The sequence below is a fragment of the Lipophrys pholis genome (genome assembly GCF_963383615.2).
Source record: "Lipophrys pholis genome assembly, chromosome: 18".
In the NCBI taxonomy this organism is placed as follows: Eukaryota; Metazoa; Chordata; class Actinopteri; order Blenniiformes; family Blenniidae; genus Lipophrys; species Lipophrys pholis.
The window spans coordinates 10,745,290-10,767,231 of record NC_137646.1 but is presented as its reverse complement, the minus strand read 5'-3'; the positions used below and the strand labels follow the sequence as shown (position 1 = coordinate 10,767,231).

Sequence of the window (21,942 nt, the reverse complement as noted above, 5' to 3'; positions counted from 1 at the left end):
CTGCCCAGTTGCTGCCATGTCAACTCTGGATACATTGTTTTTTTTTGGTTTATTTCAATTATGCAGCCCATAAAGTCGAATGTTTTGCTTTGAATAGATTTACAGTAAAATGAATGATTTGAAGATATAATTAAATCAAACTTCATACAGTTCTGTAGCACAAAGTGTTTTACATGCCAATTGTCTTCTTCATTGGTTCTGTCTCATGATATTAGAAAATGGAGACGTTTACGTGGAATTCTTATATCGCTACAGATCACATTAGTAATACTTGCCTGCAACAACTGGTGTTTATTGTAAAGGTTTGCATAGTTATGCTAATCCTAAGTGATACATTTCACACTCTAATTTATAATTGTGTAGATTATATGTTACTGAACAGGGTAACAGCAATGTACGATGTTTGCTATTGAACTACAGCATTAAGAGAAACCCACTGAATGAGGAATCTTAGCTTTAATACTTATTTACTTTGACATAAGTCGGATTGTTAATGTAGTCCTTCTACTTTTACTTAAGTATATATTATGTTATATTAACTTATCTTTACTTTTGTTGAAGTTCAATATGTCCTCCACTGTCACATTGTACGGTCACTTATTCCTAATATGAGCTGTTTCACATGAAACCTCAAATGCAAGACGTTGACTGCCTGAGATGACGTTTGTCTGTATGAGTTTGTGAATGGTAGCCCGTGCCCTTTTAGTAATGTGTATATACTATTTCTCATCAAACTGTGATAACTGTGATTACATTCAATGTATATACACCTGCCATATGTTGTCACCCTGCAAACATTCCTGCCCCAAACATAAAAAGTTTTATGTTGAGTGTGTGTGTGTGTGTGTGTGTGTGTGTGTGTGTGTGTGTGTGTGTGTGTGTGTGTGTGTGTGTGTGTGTGTGTGTGTGTGTGTGTGTGTGTGTGTGTGTGTGTGTGTGTGTGTGTGTGTGTGTGTGTGTGTGTGTGTGTGTGTGTGTGTGAACGTGGCGCTTAAAGTATCACATACCCAAATATTCAGGATTCTGGGTTTCACGATTTCACGATTTAAAAAAAAAATCACACGCAACAATTTATGCTGAGTCATGTCATCAGCTTGCTTCTGTCTGTTGTGGTTGGAGCCTCTTGTATCAATTGTGAAGTCTGACCTCTTGCTTAGAGCACTTGCAAAAACAGAACATCACGCGGATGAACAATTACCAGAACAACAAACAATCGGAGTCGAACATGTAGTCACTCTAAGAGCCGGGTCATTCATGATTGACGTGTCGTATTTCTTTAATACTTAAATGTTGGAAATTCCAGTGTCAAGTGAATGATCTGAGCCAGAGCAACCTATTTAAAAAAAAAGAAAAGGTAGTCCACCTTTGTTGACCTGAAATTTGGCAATGTGAACATGTGACAGTGGCTTCAGAGCCCAACCACCTCATTTAAAGTCACAGAACAGCACCGCTGAGCATGGCCACCCACCAAAGACATTAAACTGAGAGATGATTCAGCTCGGGGGCACGGCAGGGCAATTAGGCTCACGGAGTCTCTGAATTTTCATTGCAATGTCAAATCAGGAATGTCTCTGGGTGAAAGACGCACTAACTTTGCAAAAAGGCTGCAGGATCACGTTCCACAGATGAAGTTACCAACATTTTGCTAAGCAGCCAAAACAGACAGACCCAGCAGCCTTGTAAGACCATGGAAGACACACACAAGAAAGCCATCCTGGCGTCCAGCCTGATCAAAAATGTGATTTCTAAGAAAATTCAGTTTGAGCAGGAGCGCAAAATGGAAAGAGGAGAGATCAGCGAGTTGCATCCAGTGCCTTCATCATGCTTTGCACACCAGGAGAGCGACGCGGTGGTGAAGGGCGGCAGGGAGCAGCTCAGGCATGCCTCAGAGTTTCACAGCAGCTCTCAATATGCAGAAATGTGCGTGGAGGAACCGGACGGCTCAGACGGCTCCCCTGATCCCACCACCGGCTCTCGGAAACGAGCCGTTGCAGCTCCTGCAAAAGACTCGGAGTCGACAGGTGAAGCTGGCATTGTTACCAAAATAGGCACTTTGGAGGCGTTTAACAGCGCGCTGCTTCGTGGCCAAAATAACACGTTCAAATGCTGGAGGGACGAAGAGGTCGAGTTTCAAAAGGACTGTAAAAACCATCAAACTGTGGAGGAGCGATTGGCTGGCAACGTGAAGGGACTGCACTCAGAAAACGGAAGTAAAACAACCAAAATGTCTCATTTGTTCGTGCCGAGTATACAACGGCAGTCCAACGATGGACTTGTTCAAAAACAACCACAGAGAACGTCTTACTCTCCTAATGGAAGTGGAGGTGATATAAAACTGCGCTCTGATAGCACATTGTACATCGCAGACTCCAGGAATGTGACTCCATCTAAACCTCCGGAAATTAAAATAAACCTGAGGAGCACCAGGGGAAATCAAAATGATCCGTCAGGCGCCTCAAAGCTGCTCTCTCCCAGTGCCGGCTGTACGGCAGCCAGATTCGTCAAGGCAGATGACTCCAAATACCAGCTGGCTGCAGTTCCCAGGGGGGAGGCTTCAGATAAAGTGCCGCATTTCATGGTAAGAGATGTTAGAGACACTAAAGGAAAATTGCAAACGCCTATTCACCAAGTGAGAGACGTTCGTAAACTGGTTAAAAGCTCTTATCACTTTGTTCCATCTGACAATAGTGACAATAAAAGCACATTTTACTGTTCCGACAGCCAACAAGAGGAAAAAACAAGGAATTTATACGGACATCTCAATTCTATGTCACCGATAGTGATAAAATATCAATCTGTGAACACTAATAGTTATGAAAAACCTTCAGAGAATATTGAGGCAACTAAACTGCAGCAATGTGACACAGACAAGTTGTCTCCAGAGGGAAATAAAACTAATCCTCTGCAATGGGGAGCTCTGACCCACATGTCAAATTCAGAGGAAAGCATTGAATTAAGGACTGAAAACGGCCCCAAGAAGCAAGAAAACACCTTTGACACTGTAGATAAGAAATCCGAGTTGAAGATACCAAATCAGGCAGCTTTGGAGAAACTCCAGGCGGCTGTAAAAACCATGGAACAGCTTTATGTGTTTGAAAAAAATGAGTGGAAAAGGAAGAATGAACCTCAGCCGCTGACAGACAGCCATCTCTTGTCAATGATAGCCAGTGAGGACGTGAATGAGGGGCCTGATGGAGGAGGAGCAAGAGGACACAGTATGGAAAAGGCCCGTTCAAGTAGTGATAAGTCATCCCCAAACAAGATCAGGGAAAGCATGATGAAGCAAGATGACAAAGAGCGGCAGGTTCCTCCGTCGGTACAAGCCTGGAGCACCACAGGGGGCAACGCTATGTTCAGCCTCAGCACCAGTGTCAAATCCTGTACAACAGCAACGCCACCACAGCTGAAGACCAACAGACAAATCCTCATCGACACAAGAAATCCTGTCCTGGATTTTCCAAAATTGCCCGTGTCATTAAAAAATAATAAGCCAGGACAACGTGGAAATGAAGTAGATGAATCAAAAGTGGTTGACAGATTTTCAAGTGCATCAACTGACAATGACAACTACTTAACCATTCCGGTCAACTCTCATCCCACCAGCAACAAACAGTCCTTACCGCAAGATAAACCGTCATTGTATACTTTAACCGAAGCCACTTCTCCAGGACAAATGGGAACTGGAATAAGAAACCAGAAAGACCACAGCCCGGCCAGGAAACTCTCGAGCATTGTGATGGAAACTCATTCACCAGAGAGCACGTCAGCGTCCATCTACCACTCCTTACCAAGAGGCATGACCCCCAGCCTGCCACAGTTCTACTGCTTCTCCCCAGCAGTCAACCCGCCAATCAATATTGAGCCATTCCAGACGATAGAGAGGAAAATGCTCTTAGATCCCTCCAGTGGAAACTATTACCTGGTTGACACTCCAGTCCAGCTAACAACTAAACGTCTCTTTGACCCAGAAATTGGTCAATACGTGGAAGTGCCCATGTCACAGCCTCCCATGGCACCAATACCTTTCCCGATCCCACATCTGGCCCTCAGCCCTGGTCCTGCGTATATGTTATACCCAAGCTTCATGTCTGCACCGTCTGTGATGCCCACACAACCACTAGTACAGTCATTGGTTGGTGGTGAGGAGCAAGTCTCTTCACATCAGACTGAGGGCGTCTACATGGACAGTCCTGTCTATTTGACCACTGGGAGATTTCCCCACACAGCCAGCGGGGCTCAACAACCAGCGCCAACTGCCATCAGGCCACCGCACGGAATCTCCAGCGTCAAGCGACCAGTGATCAGCTTCAATTCTCAACAAGGGGCCCGGATCATTGCCCCACCTTCCTTTGATGGGACCACTATGAGCTTTGTGGTGGAGCACAGATGAGTGACGGCTCAAATCAACTGGTGAGTAGATTCTACTGAGTTCATGTTCATGAGTTTTCTGTGTGTTTTGGTAAACGTTGATGTTTTGTGTCATCGTGACTACTTTTAATCCGTTTAATAATCTACACTCAAAAAGATTTCTAATACAGTACAATCAAATTTGTATTTTATAGTACCTTCAAATGGCAAAGAACTACAGATTAAATTTGTCTTTAAGAACTGCTATTGTGTGGTCCTTATGAGTAATGCAGAATCAACTAAACAATATCGTATTTGCCAGAGCATTTCGATTTTACCTCACATTTCCTGCTTTTGATAGGTTGGACATATTTATTATATTCTCTAGGTGTGAATGTGAGTGTGTGTGTGTGGTTTCTCTGGGTCTGTGTTTGACCGGTGATCGACTGGAGATCTGTCCCGGTGTATCCTGTCCTCACCCATAGTTAGCTGGGATTAGCTCCAGAACCCCGTGACCCTGAACAGGAAGAGGTTTCATAGAAGATGGATGGATGAGGAAACTTCTGGTATTCATGAGTAGGAAAACAAACTATGATCAACTTTGTGATACTTCTAGTTGGTCATTCTGGAACCCAAGTAAACCAACATTGCATGATGTTAAACCAATGAGTTATAACAAATAATTCACATGAAAAAATACAGTTTTATCAATAAAACAACCAAATGAGAAAAAAGTATTAAGTGTTACTTTATATCCAGAAAACTCAAACCTCAAGGAGGAAATGAACATCATCTTGACGTGAAGAGATGAAGAAGAAAAGCACAAAAATTTCATGGATCAGCTGCGTCACTGGATTAAACCAAACTTTCTGTTGTTTGGAGATATAAAGATGATTGATTTGGAATCATACTGTCAGTTTTACAGGCTTTTCCTCTTGAAATCAAGTTTTGAGAAGGAAACTAATATCTATTGAGATATTTTAGAGTGATTTAACCACCTTCAGTGTCCCACAGAATTATAATGGTTTCTTTTTTTTAATTGTTGGTATTTGGTTTAGATTTTCAATTTCCCAGTGCTATTTAATGTAGGGTTTTTTAAATAAATACATTTGAGATTTGCAATTGTAAATTGGAGATTTGGATTATAACCTGACAGAAAACCTCCAGAAATTCCTTAACACCAATGGCCACTGTGAGCTGATCATTTTTCAAGACCACCATGCATGTAACAGGCATCAGGGACAGAAACAGTCATGCACATGTATTCAAATGAAAACTCCAGTAAGACAATGGACACACTTGTTTTGAATTCTGATGTTATAGCTGAGATATAATTACAGTAGATAAACTAATTTAAGGTCGATCACATCTGTGGTGTTTGAGTTTCAGGACATGCACCACTGAAATGTGAAACATGTGTGTGTGTGTGTGTGTGTGTGTGTGTGTGTGTGTGTGTGTGTGTGTGTGTGTGTGTGTGTGTGTGTGTGTGTGTGTGTGTGTGTGTGTGTGTGTGTGTGTGTGTGTGTGAGAGAGAGAGAGAGAGAGAGAGAGAGAGAGAGAGAGAGAGAGAGAGAGGGTTCAGCTGCTGCTGCTCATCATGCCGTTGGCTGGCAGGTTTGAGTTGCAGCAGCGTCAGCGAGCTATTTTCAGGAGTCATTTGATGACAGGGAGACTAGGAAGCCAAGCAAATTTGCTAAAAACAAACAAAAACAAACAATTCCACCTGAGCAAGCAGAAGAGGTGGAGGAGAGGAGAAACCTGTAGAACCAGGCTCAGAGCTTTCTGCTGTTCCAGTTGGAGTATGGGAATAGAAAGAGAGGACAGGAGAGGACAGAGACAGAGAGCAACCAGGAAACAAACATAAATCCACTTGCTGCAGACGTGATGGGGGCACTGTGAGCTGATCATTTTTCAAGACCACCATGCATGTAACAGGCATCAGGGACAGAAACAGTCATGCACATGTTTTCAAATGAAAACTCCAGTAAGACAATGGACACACTTGTTTTGAATTCTGATGTTATAGCTGAGATATAATTACAGTAGATAAACTAATTTAAGGTCGATCACATCTGTGGTGTTTGAGTTTCAGGACATGCACCACTGAAATGTGAAACAGGTGTGTGTGTGTGTGTGTGTGTGTGTGTGTGTGTGTGTGTGTGTGTGTGTGTGTGTGTGTGTGTGTGTGTGTGTGTGTGTGTGTGTGTGTGTGTGTGTGTGTGTGTGAGAGAGAGAGAGAGAGAGAGAGAGACAGAAAAAGAGACAGAGAGAGAGAGAGAGAGAGAGAGAGACAGAGAGATAGAGAGAGACAGAGAAAGAGAGAGAGAGAGAGAGAGAGAGAGAGAGAGAGAGAGAGAGAGAGACACACACAGAGAAAGAGAGAGAGAGAGAGAGAGACACACACAGAGAAAGAGAGAGAGAGAGAGAGAGACAGAGAGAGACAGAGAGAGACAGAGAAAGAGAGAGAGAGAGAGAGAGACAGAGAGAGAGAGAGAGAGAGAGAGAGAGAGAGAGAGAGAGAGAGAGAGAGAGAGAGAGAGAGAGAGAGAGAGAGAGAGAGAGAGCGCAGGCGCATCCCTGTCTTTAAGAATAGTCACAATCTCAGGCGAGAACCATGAATTGTTTCACCCCTTTACTAGGTGCACCAGAGTGCATGTTTACTTATGAGCGTAAAGAACTCATCATAAAATTATTGCCATGTAAATTCTATATTATCAAAATGAGGCTCTGGACCAATCAAGATGAGACAAATCATGTATAAAAGCTTGACCATTGACTTCCTGTCCCTGTCTGCTTTCTCTCAGTGTGTGATTTCTTGACTTCTGCCTAATGTGATTCACCCGTCTCCCCCTCCTCAGTATCTCATCTCACTTCGCTGCCGTTGCCAGACCGTCTTTGTACCTATGTGTCTTGACATCCAGCATTCCTTTTAGTGTTTTCTTAGTGTTTCCTCTTGTAGCAACCAGTGATCTGGAACTCTGTGAGTCTGCATTTTGGTTCTGTCAGTGATTCCGAGATCCAGATTCAGATTTACAATTGGAAGAACTGAAAAGAGCATCTTATTTTACTATTCATCCAACAGCATGCAACTGGTAATGCTTCATCAGCATTCCTCTTTCAATTAAACCAACACAAACATATACACAGGAACATATTTGTCCTACAAAGAAAGTTTCTTTTATTGAAATGGATAGAGCACCCTTCTTGCGTCTAACCAATTCATATATACTGTAAACAAATTAAAGTATGAGATGTGTGCTGCACAAATTTAATTTGGACCTTCAGCAAAAACGTCTGTTATTTTTCAAACTTTAAATTCTGGTGCTTTATTCAATTTTAATAAAGGTTGTCGAACAAAATGAGCTAGAAAGCCCCTGTCAGTAAAGTTCATATTGGCGATATGCTGAGGAACAGAAACGGGCAGCGTCATGTGACCCAGTTTGTATATGATATGAGGCACAGCTCTCCACTGCCTCACCCGGGATCTCCGCCCTGGATTTGATTGCGAAATACTTAAATTCAGCGATTTTTACTCACTTCTATGTGACACAGCGGAAAACGTTCTTATTGTGCACGGCAGGGTCCAGCTGCCGTTCGATCTCCTCCTCTCCTGTTATTAAGAGGAGCGTCTGCACCTTGTTGAAAGACCGCGGTGCTGTGTAGTGCACCGACATTTTAATAAACAGCATCAACATCACAACCAGTGTGCGCAAAGCAGCGCACGTAAACAATAATAATGGGAGGGTTTACAGCAGATGAGATATGTTAATATTGCAGGTTCATGGAGAGTGACGATCGCCACTACAATCAGCAGACGTGTGAAGGAATGACGCTGACAAAGGTCCTTCACTTCTTCACCTCACTGCGACAGACAGTGGCAATTATTCCCTGAGCGCTACATAATGAAGATCTACACAACTGAATGACATTGAGGCCACGTCCACTCAAGCAAAAACCATCTTTTTTCTCCCAGGTGTTCTAAAAAGAAATTCCGTCCACACGTCACTATGAGCATGGCTCAACATGCGGCTTCAGGGCAAGTAGTACATATGCCAGGCCTTTAGGGGCGCTGTGACTCACCATATACACCAAAAACGCAGAAGAAGACAGAGCACAAAGAAATATAGACGTCGACTCCTTCTCATAGTCTTCTGTATAACTCCTTGTTATATAGGTCTGTGCTCCTGCTAATCCTCTTGCTGGTATCAGTAGCTTTTGCAGCACCACCTGGAGCATGTAGTCCATAATTGTTGTGGTCATTAGATAACATTACGTCATCGTTTTTTCACAGATGATCGTCTTTGCCGTCCACACCTCACAGCCGAGCCAGGGTTTTAGAATTTCCCTACTCTGGAACCCGCGTTAAGAAAAAAAATATATAATTTTTAAACGCCGCCTCGTGTGGAAGATCGGCCAAAAACGGTTTGTTGACGTGAAGCGGTATTCTCGTGTGGAAAGTCTCCCCTGAAAGTCACACCAATCACACACAGTCCACATTTACACATACCCAGGTATTTAAAAAACTGTGATATTTCTCTGCATTTGCGCCTTAGATTTACACAAAAACGCAGCTATGAGTCTCCACAAACGATGATTCCTGAAAAGATTCTGATTGGCTATTATGGCTTCTTGCTTATTGTTACACTGGCCCCTACAGGCTTGGCATGCTCATAGCAGCTCTGAACCAGGTGGATATGCGGTCCGTGTCAATTAAGATTTTTTGTAAACGTAGAGGGGAAACATCCGTTTTTGTAAAAACCCAGGTACGTGTAAACGTGGCCTCATGGTTCTAAAAAACCCAAACTCATGCATACAGTATATGCTCTGATTAAATAATGTAGCAGCAGGCAGCAGACGTATGAAGGACTCTTAACACAGAGAGGGTGCTGGTCTATTCCTGGTGGGTCAGAAGCTTCTGAGTCGGAAAAGAGTCGCTGCCTCTCTACCCCTCTCCTCACTCACCGTATGTAGTGTTTTCTGCAAAGGAAAAATTAATTGGGGCCAAAACTTTTATTGTAAAGATTGAACTAAGTGATGCTGTAATAGAATCTGAAGCTGCTTCACCTGCACAGCCACTGTAGTGCAGTAGCTATGATCCTAACCTGCTATGTGGTGAGGCCGGAGATCAAGTCCTCATGGGCGTGTTATGTTTTTATTTAGATATGTTTAGTTCATTTTAAAGATTCAGTTTTTTTCTTCTCTTTATTTTTGATCCGCTGTTCACCAGTATTTTTATGCAGAGGTTAAAATCGATATATGCAGGGTTATCTTCATTTGTCAAGAGGGTTTTGCGGCTCCCGGTGATTCTGTTCAGTGGGAAAAGAGTCCAAATGGCTCTTTGAGTGTTGAGGTTGCCGATCCCTGCTCTGCACAATATGTCTCTCCCTCCATAAGTCTGTATAAACTCACTTCCCTCATGTCCCTGTTGCCAGATTCTCTGTGTCTTGACATCCACCATTCCTTCAAGTGTTTTCGTAGTGTTTCCTCATGTACTGACCAGATTTATTCTCTGTCACCTGCTGTCTGGATTACCCTTTATGTGGCTACCTTAGCTTGGTTTGTTTGGAAGCAGTTTTTCTGAAGAAACCTTTTGAATTTTAACTCTGTGTTTGAGTCACAGAGGTCCAGCTGGTGATTGTGACAAAGCTGTCCTGAAGCAGCCCGAACTGTGAGCTTTATTAAACAGAAAAGTCTTGAGCCTAACCTTGAAAGTAGAGACTGTTTCAGCTTCCCTAACTGAAACTGGTAACTGGTTCCACATGAGAGGAGCCTGAAAGCTGAAAGCTCTGCCTCCCATTCTACTTTTGGAAATCCTAGGAACCTCCAGAAGGCAGCACTCTGAGAACCAAGTGTTCTTCTGGGGTTACATAGGACTAACGCTCTTTAAGATATGATGGAGCCTGGTTGTTAGGAGCTGTATAAGTTTAATGAAGGGTTTTAAATTCTATTCTAAATATATCATGAAGCTAATATTGGAGTGATGTGATCTCTCCTGCTCGTTCCTGTCAGTACTCTCGCTGCAGCATTTTCAATCAGCTGAGATGTTTTGGGCCAAATGTAATAACTTCTGCTTTATCTGAGCTCACAAGCAGAAAAACACAGCTCATCCAGGTATTTATGACAGGCTTCTAGTTTGAGACGTTGATCAGGATCATCTAGTTTCGTAAATAAATAGATTTGTGTATCATCTGCATAGCAATGGAATCTAATAGAGTGTTTTGTAATAATACCGTCTGTGCGGAAGAAGACTGGCTTCCTTGAATTAGAACTGGGGTGGATCGTTAGTTAGGGCTCACAGCGGGTGATCGGTCAGAATTACGTGAGATTTCCTCATTGGATGATGATTTATTGGGTTCACAACTGTATGAAAACATTTGTGTTAGTGTGGTTCTGAAACAGAAAAACAGAAATTTAACATAACTAGCAGAACGCAAATGGCCTATAATGAAAGAAACATCCCTTTGTCTTCACTATATGCTAGTATAGTAATAGAGCTGAAATAATAACGATAAATATAAACATGGCCGAAACTGGCATTATATAATGAAACAAGGCTGCTCTGTGGGCCGAAACCGCTTCAACCATGAAATGGGGGGGAAAAATTACCATTTGCACAACAATGCCTCCCTCTGCTGGTCGCATGAATAACTACAACAGGCCGCACCGGGATGTGTCACTTGACAATGAGTGGACATGCGGGCGGAGCGTGCATTATCGCCATTTCGCTGGATTTATGGCGAATATAACAGAGATAAATTACAAACTATATGCATCTACAGAAAGGAAAGTCAAGGCATGAGGCCAAGCCAGGGAGGCAAAGCATTAGCAACGCTAAGCAGACAAAACACTACCAATCTAGCAATGACAGTAGAAGAACAACAAAATACCCATTCTTACTTGTAAAGACACACACAAAAACAGGTCAGTTGTAACCAGGCAGCTCGTCCGTGCGGATAACATGCACTACTGGCAACAGTCTCGGACCGAATGCTACCAGCAGTGAGCCCGAGTCAACTTGTAATTGGCTAAAAGTCCAGGTGAAGCTGGGCGTCTTCCAAAGGAGAGAGAGAAAGTCAACAGTAACAAGGGGGGCTTTTTTACACCGTCAACAGAAACCATGTCGAATGTGAAAAGTATATGTCCTAACCAGGGGTGGACTGGCCATCTGGCATACCGGGCACAATCCCGGTGGGCCGGTGTCTCTGTGGGCCAGTGTGTCGGGCTGGTCAGCAGGTCCCATAGACATATATACACTAGACCATAGACATATACACTAGACCATAGACATATACACTAGATGCCACGCAGCCTGTGTCCGCCAACCGCTCCCATACGTCAGAGCGGCCGCCATCTTGTGAGGGGCAAGTCTGACCCGTCAGCCTAAACAAGTCTATGTGACAGCGATGTGTTTTCTGAAGAAAACATGCAAATATACATTCACATGACTGTGAAGAATCATTGCTTTCATTTTTAATTTTTTAAATTAAAAATTATTTCATTTATTTATTTATTCAATTTAGCATACTTATAGAAAGTATTGAGAGGAAATGGAAGAAGTTTGCAAATGGGACATTGGGACGGTGTCCTCTCCTTTTAGAGCAGCAACATGATGGAGCCATGACAAAAATATGCAAAAGCGTTTATTTACACACAATGTGACATTTATGTACAATGAACATGTACATTAGGGCACAAGTTATAACTTTTTTGTGTAACAATTTTAGATTTTTTTTTACATTTACACACAATAACATATGTACCTATTATACTTTCATTTATTTTTACATAGTTACCTTTAATATTACATAGAAAAGAATTGTTAGATATTTACCTATTACATATTTATTTATTGTTACACATTTATCGATTATTCCATATTATATGACATATTCTCTTTCAGCTCTTCATTTATTAGATTTCTCACTCTCAGTTCCTCCAGAAGACCACACACTGTGCTCTTTACCCTCCGTTCTCCATCTTTTCATTCCTCTTCTCTCTTCTCAGACTCTCCACCTCGGCCATGGATTCACTGAGTCTGGCTGTCAAAGCATCAGGACATGTGGGCAGTGCATAGGAGAGGTCCTAGTGGGAAAAACAGGATTTACGTGTTCAGAGTCCTGTGTTATCACATTAATTCACTGCTTGTGCAACGTGCAATCAATTGATCTGCTATCCTAATCAATATATATAATAATAATGTTTGTGTACATGTCAGTTTGTCTAAAAGGAGTGAGGTGTGACATGTTGCCCAGCTGTGTGAGCACAGCCAGACAGTACTTCCTACTGGGATCAGGCTGAGGTTCTCCTGCTGGAACAGGCGGGGAACAGTACACTGACTGGTTCTGAGCAACTCATTTCTTTTGAAATGTAATATTCTACACACTACAACTAAAATAACCTCCATTAGATGAACTGAATAGATGTTGATATTGTTGTTGTTGTTTGAGGGCGAGCTTAAGCCAGGGAATAGAGAGCACCACGGCTCCAGCTCATCCATGTCCCAAGTTAATGTTATATGAGCTAAACACAACGACAATAACAAAAAATATGTTTTTCCTACCTGTGGAAGGTAATCCCACGCAGTCGATTGTCCTTATTTTGTCTGTTTGTACAACCTAAAGATTAATAGAATCGCCATGCATTGTGGGAAATGTAGTTTATGGTCAATGAAGTTTTACAAAGATGTGGTGTGCTGGAAGAAACAAACCTCACTACTTGATAAAATGATATTTTGCAGTTGGTGCAAAAGTGTATAAACAACAGTCAATTAGTTTTTGTAAGAGGTTTTTTTTATTCTTAATACCGCTCGGCCCGGGGCTTGGAGGGAGCAGTCGCCCTGCCCCTCTCCCAAGCTGCTGCACGGCACACCTCTTTGGGCCCTCGTGCCCCCGTGTCATTGCCTCAACGCAGCACACGCAGGGGGGGGGGTTCTCACCGCCGCGTGTGGTTCTCACGGGCGTTGTCTTTCATCGGGTGGAATACGGGTCGGCGCGGGAAATATCTTAATCTGGTTATGCACAAATTCAGAACTACTTACACGTCAGGAAAGGCACGTAATTACCATAATGTTTCCAATAGGCGCGCCCCCAAGGTGTGTTGTGCGCATCTATTTCAAACAATACGTTTTTTTTGTTGTTGTTTTTTTTGTTTTTTAAAGGTCTGACTGTCTTAAGTCAGACCTTTAAGCCCTCACGGGCCACATAAAAAACGTGGCAGGCCACATTTGACCGCGGGCCTTGAGTTTGACACATGTGTCTTAGTGGATGGGGGTGGTGTACTTAAGTGCATTATATTGAGCTGTGCGTTCCTTTTACTTTTGTCCAACTTCAATCCATTAACATACATCAACAGTGAGAAATTATTAGGAACACTTAATTATACATTCCACTCCAGTATGCCACCACCACCCATTACAACCTCAATAACAAACACTACGTAAAACTATTACCTTTGCAACAATTTCAACAAAAACTGAAAATGATAAAGCTTTGTTAATGTGGAATCAATGGGAGCACTGATTTATTTCAATTTACATTGGACAAGTGTATCTAATGAAATGGCCAGTGAGTGTATATGTACTGGAAAAAATAAATAAATAAATAAATAAATATATATATATATATATATATATATATATATATATATATATATATATATATATATATATGCAGATTTATGGGCCAGATGGAGCCAAAACTGCCAGGGCTGATTTTTTGCCCCAGTCCACCCCGGTCCTCACACAGACACAAAACAAGACAAGGTACGAATGTAGCAGGATGGATTTTGCTCCGTCCTCCCTGCTCTCTCCTCCCTCACGGCTGGTGCACTGGTTAGTGGGCGGTGCCCCTGATAGCGCAGTGTATTTAGGCTCCTCCCACACCTGCCCCGCACCCTGACTTGGTGGTGGATGCAGCGATGGATAATGGGCCGACGTAGCCGAACATTTTAACCTTCTTGTTTCCAGGCTCGAAGTCACAGTGAGCAGCCGATTAAAGCTGGCTGCCGCTCCCTGCAGACCTGCTGTTCTACTGAGTTCTGTGCCACTGGGGTTCTACCTGCTCGGGCCCACAATTCTATTCTGTCCAGCTCTATAGAGATCGGCTGGGTTTAATCCACTTCTGGTTTTTTTGAGTGGTTTTAATCCACTTTGGCTCGATTTTATGTTTTTTGTCATTTGTCCCCTGCCATTGTCTGTGTTTTACTGTTATAAATGAGGGTTTTGTATAGTTAATTGAATTATTGGTTTCTTGATTTTTGTTTTCTTTATAAATTTGGTGTTCTTGTATTTTATTTGATAATTTCTTTAATGTTATTGTCCTATTGCTGGGGGTATTTACCATTTGTTTTGTGCCTGACAGGAGCTGTGGGGACTCTGGCAGCCAGACCCCCAGGGTGAGGTGTTTCTCTTTTCTTTGCAGTGTCCCTCATTTGGTGTGTCACGTGGTGTTATAGGTTGAGCCCCTTTCTCTGCTGGCTGCCTGGTAAGACCAACCCCCCTGCTTCCTGTACCATTTTGTTTTCTCCCCCAGCAATAGCAAATTGACCTTTCACTGTCTTTTTAATGGTTGCCCTGGTTTTACGATTACAGTTCCCCTTTTAATTGATTGATTTAAAAAAATATTTAGTGTGGGAAATCACATCTCCAGCCTTGATTTGTGAGCATACCTGTGTGTCCTTTTAATCCCTTTTCATTATTTTAACCATCTCCTGGCGCAAAATTCCCCGGGTGGCGTTGTCTGCAACCGGGTTAAAAAAACAACAACCCTGCCACACAAGCATGTGGGACACGACATTCAATATGCTTCCTGACAACCACACAATACACCACTTAACTCCACAGATATGGAAGAGCCATGAAATGTAATGCAAGTGTATTCAATAAAGACCATGAACACTTTCAGGACCAGAGTCTTAAACTGCACATGCTTGTTAAATATAAGACGTCAGAATGAACCACCGAGCCAAAAGCTGCCTTCATGCAGACTGGTTGTTATATGTATTGATTAAAGCTGCTCTCCAGGGTTTACATACACATGACTGCTTCTGCGTGTTGTTCTAAGGCCTTCTCTCTGCTAAATAAGACCAATAAATAAACTGTTAGTGATTGCTTTCTACACCACCGCGTCTCTACTTTTTAGATGGGGTATCAAATTGGTTGTATTGAACAAAGCTGTGTTGCTTCAACCGCTGTTCATTATAATCAAACTATTCCACTGTTTCCTATGTTCTGCTTTAAGATATCTCCACACCCTGACATGTTCCAGTGAGGATGTTGTGTGGCTGTTTATGGCAGCTCTCAGGAAAAACAAAAACTGCTTGTACACTCAATGTGCCAATCATTGATCAATTTACACAACTCTGAATAATATAATAAGCATTTTGTCATTGAGTAAAAGAAGACAAAGGACTACTACTCTAAATGTCTGTTATTAATGTGTTAAAAGGGTGCAGATCTGCTCCGCATAACTTTTAACTGATTATTAACTATAGCTCTATATTTTATTAATTTTTTTTTTTTTCTTTGCCTCAATATGTTTAATAACTTCCTCCACCCACATCCCTTTGCAGGGTATGAAATTCAATGTTGTGCTTGTGTGTGTTCAGCCGTCCGGACCTGGTATTCTATGGAGTTGATCAATTTTAAAATGCATGCAACAGGGAAGCGCAGACTCATTTTTAAAGGTTTAACTCAACATGTTTTTACCTGACATGTTACATTTGTTGATGTTTTGACGTGAACATTTTGGTGAATTCTATTTTCTTCCCCTTTCCACAGGGGCGAGCCTTTAGGGGATGCTGGACTGCTGTCAGTGTTACTTTCTTCCTGCTTTCCCAAGTGATCCTTTATTCACAACTTTGAATAAATGGGCTCGACTGAAGTTTGCTCAATGCTGAATAAATTTTATACTGACTGACTGTGACTGTTCAGTGTGTGTTAAGACCTGCGTATTGATATTTAGTTTCAAATATTGAATTTCAAACAGATACATTTTAAACAGATAATTATATTTTTGTAAAGTTATGTTAAATGTCATTGCCAGTTGATATAATATATATTTTCTGAGCCATCAATCATTGGTTACACTGAAAATATTGGACTCTTCATCTTTTGCAATTGGAAGTAAACATGGAAATGTGTCGCGCTGTCAACGGTGAGGGGCCACGGATCATACATCTGTGTTTCACTCTTTGTAGTGTGTTTCAATATTTAACCAGAGAAAATTATATTTTTAGGTTCTCACATTGTACATGCTGTAATTCTTCCCATATTTTACTTTTCGTTTAATTTTCACTGCCATGTCTTAACCTGACTGGTCCTGCTTATGAGTTGATCAGATAGTAAAAACGTCTGTCATTGCCGTGTTTTGTGATTCTATGTGCCAGGATTTGTTGAATCAGTGGGGAGATGCTGTGATGCTGTGTCTGATGTTGAATCTTTCAATTGGTTAGTCTCTAGTGAAACATCTGTTTTATTCATGCATTTTAATTGTGACAGTCTAACAAGTGTTGTTTCAGACCGGATCATGAAAGTGAAGAACTAATTGGTGACCTGATGACAGAATAAAGGCAATAAACAAAAATCAAGCATTGCAAATTTCGATTCATGACTTGATTTCCAGACGTTCTCACTTTTGCATTGTGTTTTGTAAATATGCAGTGTGTTAAAAGCGCCATTAAAATAAAACCTTATAGGAACTCTTCCCCATCACTTGTTAACTGATCAAAATGTTTAAAATGTTACCACGTGATGAGAATGATTCACAGCTGTATGTATCATGAGAGTATGTGTGTGGGTGGAGTAGAATCAGATGCGGGAGCAGGTGAGGACATGTCAACAAAATGTTCCAGAAAATCCAGAACGTAACAAGAAAGGTAAATCACTCTTTCTGACAACACGAAGGAGTGATTAAGGTATGTGAACATACAGTATGAAGCTATCAGCTCACATAAACAACCTGGCTAAAACCATTTCTGCTGAGAGAGTGTCGCCACGACAACATCTGTTCTGGGTTCTGTGAGTTTAATATGTGTCGAAGAATTTGTAATACTCATGTAATATCTGTCAGTGAAAAGAAAATTGTGGCCTCAGCAACTGCAGATTCAGTTACAAGGCACACAACATTCACAAGTATTACACCAACAACCCCAAACAGAGTTTTTCACGTGAAGACAACATTCGAACAATAAAAACTGATGATAATAAATGGTTAACAGCCCCAAGCATTACATTGACAGTCACATTCAGTCACATACACATTCACACACCGATGGAGGAGCTGCCATGCAAAGGCGATCATTCCGTCCACTGGAATCAGTTTGGGAGTCAGTGTCTTGCTCAGGGACACTTCAACATGTGGAGAGATGGGGGATTAAAAAAAACCTAAAAATATATTTTTATGCTTGGGTTGACTGACTTAAAATATTTTTGGGGTGAGTGTTATTTTATGACATTTTTATGCAGAAAAATTGAAGATGTGTAGGTCCTCTGCCGACCCATAGGGGGTGCTGCAGTACTTCCCAAAGACTTTAAGATCAGCCTGTGAGCCTGACCAGGGCCCGGTTGTTCAAAACTGAGTTATTTTAACCACTGGTTAAACCCTATCTGCCGGTTAAATCCATAACCCGTCATTAGCTAACCGACCGTTAAATATACGTTGTTCAAAACATGGTTAATCATCCCGTTAGTTAAGGTCGCTGTCAAAGTTAACAGTGAGGTTAACGTCACGGGTTAACATCCCTGATGCTACTCCGCCCAAGGCTCCGCCCACTCTCAAGTCTCCGTGCTTCCGCGTTTTGTCTTAAACATTGTGGTGGACGGCAGCGCAGTGTTTTTATCTCGTCTATAAAACGACCATAAAACATGACAAACTACGCTGCTGCCAGGATAATAAAGTGGAACATGAAAACTGAGCTGGATGATCGACGGCATCATGTTGCCTCTTCTTTTTAAATTTTGACCCGAGCGAACGATATAGAAAGTGGATTGTACGTAGCCTCGGACTGGCCATAGAGAAAAAAATTATAATAATGCGTGGGACAAGATAATAAGTTGTTACCTCAAATTAAAAAAGCGAGGGAACGAGATCATATAACCTCTGGCCGTGAGATTCTTTGTGGCCATGAAGGGAGAGGTCTGTATGAGGCTGTGTTGTGCTTTGAGACGCTCCACAGAACTTCTTTATAATAAAGCAATACTGTTGGTTCATCAGTAACTACTAAACAAACTACATACTACTGTAAATGAAAGCTTGGATTTTTTTTAGCCATAAAATGAGCCTTTTAATGACTTCATGTGAAAGAGAACTTATATTGTCAATCAGCGTGTGCTTACATGGGTTGCTATTGGAAACGGCTGTAGAGCAGCGTTCTATCATTCTACCCCTCCATTCCTCCATGTTGAAGCATTTGATTCAGACACTTCCAGAAATAAAGTGAAAGGAGTAGAAATTCACCATGTAATGCCCAAATGTTGAAAAATAAGCCCCAGCCTCATGTACTTATGGTAAAGAGGGAATACATGATTCGGAGCTGCTGAGAATTAGATCCTCTCTTTTAGGATCAAGGTGAGTTTAACATGTCTGTATTTCACATGCTTTAGTTAGAAAACACCAATATCTAATGTAGTCCGTATGATTTGATCTCAAAGCTCCATAACAGCAAATATGATGGGATGGCGGCGGCATTGGTGAAAAAATATAATACGAGGGAAGGAGATAGTAACTCGGTAACTCCAGGTATTATTTTGAGATTACTAATTATGATCTAATATCCATTTATATATATATATTATTATTATTATTATTTTTCATAACTCTTCATGAGAGTATTAACTTATATTAAAGTTAAGTCCACGGTTCACTCTATCCTTCCTTTGTTGAACTGGTATCATGAACGCAGCGCTGCCAGTGAACGCCATGGTGAGAGTTAACCACTGTTAAAACGTTAGCGGAGGTCCGGAGGTGTGTTAACATTAACGTCCTGATATTTAACTGTACTGATATTTTGGTATTAGCTATTTCCAGTTTATCTGGTGGTGCCCCAATGTATTTTTAATACATGAATAACAAATGTATGCAAATTAATAAACATTTTTTATTAATAAATAATTTTTGATAATTTATTAATTTTTTTTAAGTAATTACTCAATTACTTTAGGAGTGTTAATGAGTAAATGACCATTTACTTCCATTAATAATTTCAATTTTTCATAAATTACTTTCAGTAATCTATTACTTAGAGTAATTTAATGCTAATAACCAACCATAAATCCCAACAATATACATGCAAAATCTCAGAATATCATGAGAACATGGTCGGTACATTTAGGTAATCACCTCTGTGTTAACTGACGCACTACTAATCTAAACTACAGCGTCGTATCATAATTTATTAAGTCACACGGATCAAGTGGACCCCCAATTCAATTCAATTCAATTCAATTCAATTCAATTCAATTCAATTCAATTTTATTTGTAAAGCGCTAAATCACATCAACAAACATCTCAAAGCGCTCTTACAATGATAGAGTACAACAGGACCCAACTAAACCCTTCCAAAGCAAGCAGGTGTAACAAGCAACAGTGGCCAGGAAAAACTCCCTCGCATGGAGAGAAGTTCAAGAACTCCCTCTTCAGGAAGAAACCGTGGGGCGGACCCTAGACTCTGGAAGGACGGCCATCCGCCTTGACCGGTTGGGGGGAGAAGTACATGGGATAGGACAGGGAGAGAGAGGAAAAGAAGAGGGAGAGAGAGAGTGGCAGACAGGCCAGATAAGTACAAATACTAAGAAAAGTCTATGATGAGCGTTGGTCTGATGATGAGCCAATCTCAGTCTGGAGTTTAAGGGCCGTGCCGTTGCGGTGGGGTCCCGGTGCTGTGGTGGGGTCGGGTAGTAGGACCGTCGTAACTCCACTCTGTGAGTCTTGGGTCTGATCCCCTGGATCCTGCTCTCCTCCTGTCAGGGAGAAAAAAATTCGATCACGGGACCCCCGGCCCCGTGGGTTTGAGGTTGCCCGACTACAAACTCTTAACAAGCAACCGTCCCAACTCACGATATAATCACAAAATCATACAAGAGAACACAGTCCGGGACTGCATTTTTAACGGTCGGTACGCTTGGATAAAGCACCGCGTGCGTTATTGACGCTCTCAATCCAGTACTTTGACTATAGACCTGTATGAACACCACGTGTCTAAAGCAATGGCACTTACAAATTTAGTATCAATTTATCATCAGCGTAAGATGGATCCTCCAGCGGACTCTCCACAACAGGTCAGAATGAAGTTTTCTGCTTGCCTGAAATGTTGGCGCCAGATTCCGCTGAAGAGCTCACCCAGCTACCTTCACCCCAGAACGTTTGGGGTCACCATTTGTGAGAGATTCACCTCATTGTACTGAACTAATAAAACGGGTCTGAAAATGATCAAAGTTTACACAAGCATTTATTAACTAAAGTAGTATTTCCCTCCGCACAGTCATCACCACAGACATATACACTAGACGCCTCACCGACTGGCAGGAACACACGTCAGTGCGTCCGCCATCTTGTTAGGGGCATTTGTCAAGACTTCAGCAACGATACCGCATCACTGTTCTGCTTTTGGTTGTACAAACAGACAAAATAAGGACAACGGACTGCGTGGGATTACCTTCCACAGGTAGGAAAAACATATTTTTTGTTATTGTCGTTGTGTTTAGCTCATATAACATTAACTTGGGACATAGATGAGCTGGAGCCGTGGTGCTCTCTATTCCCTGGCTTAAGCTCGCCCTCAAACAACAACAACAATATAGACATCTATTCGATTCATCTAACGGAGGCTATTTTAGTTGCAGTGTGTAGAATATTACATTTCAAAAGAAATGAGTTGTTCAGAACCAGTCAGTGTCCTGAAGAGAGAAGAGGATTGAAAAGATGGAGAATGGAGGGTAAAGAGCAGAGTGTGTGGTCTTCTGGAGGAACTGAGAGGGAAAAATCTAATAAATGAAGAGCTGAAAGAGAATATGTCATATAATATGTAATAATAGATAAATGTGTAACAATAAATAAATATGTAATAGGTAAATATCTAACAATTCTTTTCTATGTAATATTAAAGGTAACTATGTAAAAATAAATGAAAGTATAATAGGTACATATGTTATTGTGTGTAAATGTAAAACAAAATCTAAATTTGTTACACAAAAAAGTTATAACTTGTGCCCTAATGTACATGTTCATTGTACATAAATGTCACATTGTGTGTAAATAAACGCTTTTGCATATTTTTGTCATGGCTCCATCATGTTGCTGCTCTAAAAGGAGAGGACACCGTCCCAATGTCCCATTTGCAAACTTCTTCCATTTCCTCTCAATACTTTCTATAAGTATGCTACATTGAATAAATAAATAAATGAAATAATTTTTAATTTAAAAAATTTAAAATGAAAGCAATGATTCTTCACAGTCATGTAAATGTATATTTGCATGTTTTCTTCAGAAAACACATCGCTGTCACACAGACTTGTTTAGGCTGACGGGTCAGACTTGCCCCTCACAAGATGGCGGCCGCTCTGACGTATGGGAGCGGTGGGCGGACACAGGCTGCGTGGCG

The 21,942-nt window shown here is 41.4% G+C and overlaps 1 protein-coding gene across 2 annotated transcripts; it reads left to right on the top strand.

The window, feature by feature from the left end:
• The first annotated feature begins 1,662 nt into the window (after positions 1 to 1,662).
• On the top strand, positions 1,663 to 17,055 carry LOC308123644 (uncharacterized protein C4orf54-like). 2 transcript variants are annotated; one of them, XM_080486229.1, is made up of 3 exons: positions 1,663 to 4,410; positions 14,706 to 14,739; positions 16,124 to 17,055. In XM_080486229.1, exon 1 carries the CDS (start codon positions 1,688 to 1,690, stop codon positions 4,388 to 4,390), a length of 2,703 nt encoding a protein of 900 aa, XP_080342355.1. In that variant the 5' UTR covers positions 1,663 to 1,687; the 3' UTR covers positions 4,391 to 4,410; positions 14,706 to 14,739; positions 16,124 to 17,055. The 2 variants fall into 2 exon arrangements, with proteins under 2 accessions (XP_080342355.1, XP_080342354.1); XM_080486228.1 differs by having other exon boundaries at positions 1,671 to 4,410; positions 14,706 to 14,828; positions 16,124 to 17,052.
• Positions 17,056 to 21,942: the final 4,887 nt, after the last annotated feature.

What these genes read in the sequence shown, in the direction of transcription:
- LOC308123644 (XM_080486229.1), top strand. Translation starts at nt 1,688, where the DNA reads ATGGAAGACACACACAAGAAAGCCATCCTGGCGTCCAGCCTGATCAAA.